General features: G+C 39.6%; 1 protein-coding gene across 1 annotated transcript; it reads right to left on the bottom strand.

Annotated features, from left to right (window-relative positions):
* Nucleotides 1–1,795: 1,795 nt before the first annotated feature.
* Nucleotides 1,796–3,199, bottom strand: LOC121295188 (SCAN domain-containing protein 3-like). Its single transcript, XM_041219605.1, has one exon. It carries the CDS (start codon nt 3,197–3,199, stop codon nt 1,796–1,798), a length of 1,404 nt encoding a protein of 467 aa, XP_041075539.1.
* Nucleotides 3,200–3,755: the final 556 nt, after the last annotated feature.

The raw sequence follows: 3,755 nt of genomic DNA, 5'->3' as shown, positions 1-3,755 counted from the left end.
AGTTACAAGTCCAGTGAACTCTGTCATGTTCTGCATGCCGTCATAGCAGCTGTGAGTATTAATAGATAACAGGTAAGGCTGTATTAGGCATACTGTTTAACAATAGTATGTTTGCCCTTTTTAAGACACTAATTAGGCACCACCATGTGTAACTAAATAAAACATGTATAATATTGAATAAAAAGGTCAAGCCATGCATGAATAAGAACCTTTATAAGAATAGCTATAATACTCCTTTACATAAACAGACCGAGAGAAATGGGTGTTGTCTGCGCTCTGGTGGTACACATGGGGTTACAGTTTTGACGATATTGTACGTGTAAGTTCAAAAGCCGTAATCCTTCCAATAACCCGAAGAATATTAAGACTAATGTAATTCTACAGTTACAGTCCAGTATATATATATATATATATATATATATATATATATATATATATATATATCGTATAAATATATATCTATATATATATATATATGGCACTCAGATACACATGTGTATTCAGGTTTTTTACTGTCCTTTTATTAAGAAACAAATCAAGTTATTACTATTATTATATTGAATAGTATTGTTTTGAATTGTCTAAAAATAATTAAAAAATGTTTGCATAAAAAAAAAAAAATCAGTTCCCATTATATGTATGTAACAAATTAATTGACTTACCTGTCACACGTGATTTATAACTCCATCACCAGTTTTCTGATAGAAAGCCCATCTTTCATGATTATGATTATCCCATGATAGCCCATGCCGGTCACAGCCAACATTTTTTTTTTTCTCACATGCGCAAATCAGTCTTTATCTGTGCAGTTACACAGCACTTCCTCCAGTTTCACCTGACAAAAATGCAGCAAAAACAAAGCTACTGTAATATAAAACAGTTAATCATAAAACCGTTATAGATACTGTGATGATGGGTTTTTTTTTTTTTTTTTTTTTTTTTTTTTTCCTTAATCTGTGCTCTATAGTTGCTTTTGTGCATTCTCATTTGCAAGTGAACTGTAGCATTAAGGTATTCAATTTTGAATATTGACTTTGGATACTGTTTTCATTCTTGGAAACTGTTGTTGGTTTTTTAATCCTTTGCTACATTGTATTGCCTTTTACATTTTAAGCAGATCTGTACATGGGTAACATTTTGATTTCGTTTTGCTGTTGGGTTGTTGATGGGGAATATTACATACTGCTACAGTATGTACCGGATTTAAAAGTATTGCAGCGATCTCGGTTAACGCAGGCAAGCGCACCACACAGAACGAGGCAATCCACATATAGGTGGGTGGCGTGCACCAACCCAGGACCTCTCACACTAAAGCATAGAGCTTCTGCCGTACAAAAGAGCCGGTTCCTTTGTAAGGAGCGTATATCGGGCTTATGTCTTTGTGTGCGATTACGTCACCTACCAGCCCTGTTGCTGACTTCCCCTGTACACGCTACAGCAGTGGTTCCCAACCTTTTTTGGGTACTGTACCCCCAAAACACTTTCACCTGCCCGAAGTACCCCCCTTATGTGTGTGTGACCGGTGTGATTCCTAGATTAGGTGTAAATTTGACTAAATTAGGTTTAATATAAATATTATTTGTCTGTCTGTCATTTACTTTTGAATAATGATAATGTATTACTATAATAATACTCATACTTTTATCAGTTTAATATTTGTATGACTTTTTCACATCTTCAAGAGTCCAGACCAGTTATACAAAAACAAAGATCAAATTTTACACACATAGTAGCAGCCTACTCTCAATATCACTCATATGTATAGACTTGCGTATGACACATGAGGACTCATCAATCAATGAGAAACTTGACCCTGTTTCTCACTCATAAGCTTTGTCAGTCTCGGGGACAGTGTGACAACAGCTGTTATCAGGCTTTTCTCCAAGCTGAGTCTGTTCCTGTGCTTGGTCTTGATTATGGTCATAGATGAAAATACCACTTCACATAAATATGTAGATCCAAATGGCAGCAGTTCATTCAGTGCATGTTTCCCCAAATCAGGATATTCCTTCTCCACATCACACCAGAACTGTGACAGTGTTGTCTCTGAGTAGCTCATCTTCAAGCCACGGTCTGAGGACACATCCAGCAGATTTTCCTGTAGTCTGGTAGGAATGTTGTTGTTCGTACTTTCGGTCATGAAAGGATTACGCACCCAATCAAGTTTGGCAGACTTGTTTTCAATGTCAGGGAAGTAGGAGTTGAACTCACTGTTGAGTTTGGACAAATGTGTGCTTACTAGTTGCACCATAGGAGCTCTGTCAACATCACATGTAGAAAGGTAGGTGTCAAGCTGCTGGAAACAACTTATGTCCCCATCTTCACATTTCCTCTCCCAGAGTTTGATCTTCTTCATGAATCCACACGCTTTGTCATACATGTTTAGAATGTGTGTGCCTTTACCTTGCAGAGTTAGATTCAGGTTGTTCAGTTTGCTGAACACATCAGCAAGATAGGCAAGGCGGGCTACCCAGTCTGTGTCCTCGAACACAGCCACAAGGGGGTGTGAGTGTTCTGACAGAAAAGCACTTACTTCGTCACGCAGCTCAAAAAGCCTCTGTAGTGTTTTCCCTCTCGATAGCCAACGTACGTCGGTGTGAAGCAGTAGCTGCTGGTGCTCAGTCCCACTGTCATGACAGAGACTTTCAAACAGTCTGTGATTCAGAGGCCTGGATTCGATAAAGTTAATCACTTTCACTCCGTCATTCAAAACATTGTGTAACTCTGGACTCATTCGCTTGCTGGCCAGTGCCTCCCTGTGAATGATACAGTGATTCCACTCAACGTCGGGGTTGACCTTCTTTATTTGGGCAAGTAATCCTTTCACCCTCCCAATCATTGATGCCGCACCATCTGTGCACAAATGAGTACAGGATTTCCAATCCAGATTGTGCTCTGAGAAAAAGCTGTCAATAATGTGAAACACATCCTCACCCATAGTGCTCCCCGTTAGCTTCTTGCAGAAAAGAATGTGCTCATTAATTTCCAAAATGTCTTTGTATCGCACAAACAGAATCAACTGGGCTTCCACGCTGACATCGGTCCATTCATCCAACTGCAGAGCAAATGAACCGGAATGTTTTAACTTTTCCACCACTTGATCAACAATATCAATGCCCATGTCATCGATCCTGCAGCACACCGTGTTATTTGACAATGGTACAGTCTTCAGTGCATCAGCTGCTTTCTTATCAATCATTGTTTCTGCGAGAATAACAGCAGCAGGCAAAATTAGCTCCTCAGCTATAGTAAAAAGCTTTTTGGACTTAGCCACAAGTAGAGGCACAGCATATGAGGCTTCCAATGCTTTGATTGATACTGCAGTTTCTTTCTTTAATTTCTTTAGTTTCTTTCTTAAATTCCGACAGCTTTCTATGGAAAAACTCTGTTGTCTTACTGTGACGGAAACATGAGTTCTGGTGATGAATCTTCCTCCTGACCTGTGAGGGCGCTAAAGAACGAGAGGAGAAATATCTGGAAGGGCTGACCTGACAGTTCGTTTCTGGGTCAGGGAAGTGGGTCAGCCTAGAAAGAAGCGAGACTCTGTTGTAAGACCGTATTGATTTGAAAAGTAAACGAGAGGCAGCTGCAAGTAATAAGGCAGCTGCAACCGTTTACCTAGATATCATGCGGGATTACATATAGGGGCCAGGGTAACGCTGATCTTTTCCTTCGTTTGGGTAACGTGAGGAGAGAAGGACTGAGAGAGGAGCTCTCAGAGTATATTACGTGTTGTGTGTTGTCTTTGTTGATAA

Source organism: Polyodon spathula, chromosome 2 (genome assembly GCF_017654505.1).
Source record: "Polyodon spathula isolate WHYD16114869_AA chromosome 2, ASM1765450v1, whole genome shotgun sequence".
Taxonomy (NCBI): Eukaryota; Metazoa; Chordata; class Actinopteri; order Acipenseriformes; family Polyodontidae; genus Polyodon; species Polyodon spathula.
The sequence above is the reverse complement of the archived record's forward strand: the minus strand, read 5'-3'. Positions and strand labels throughout refer to the sequence as shown.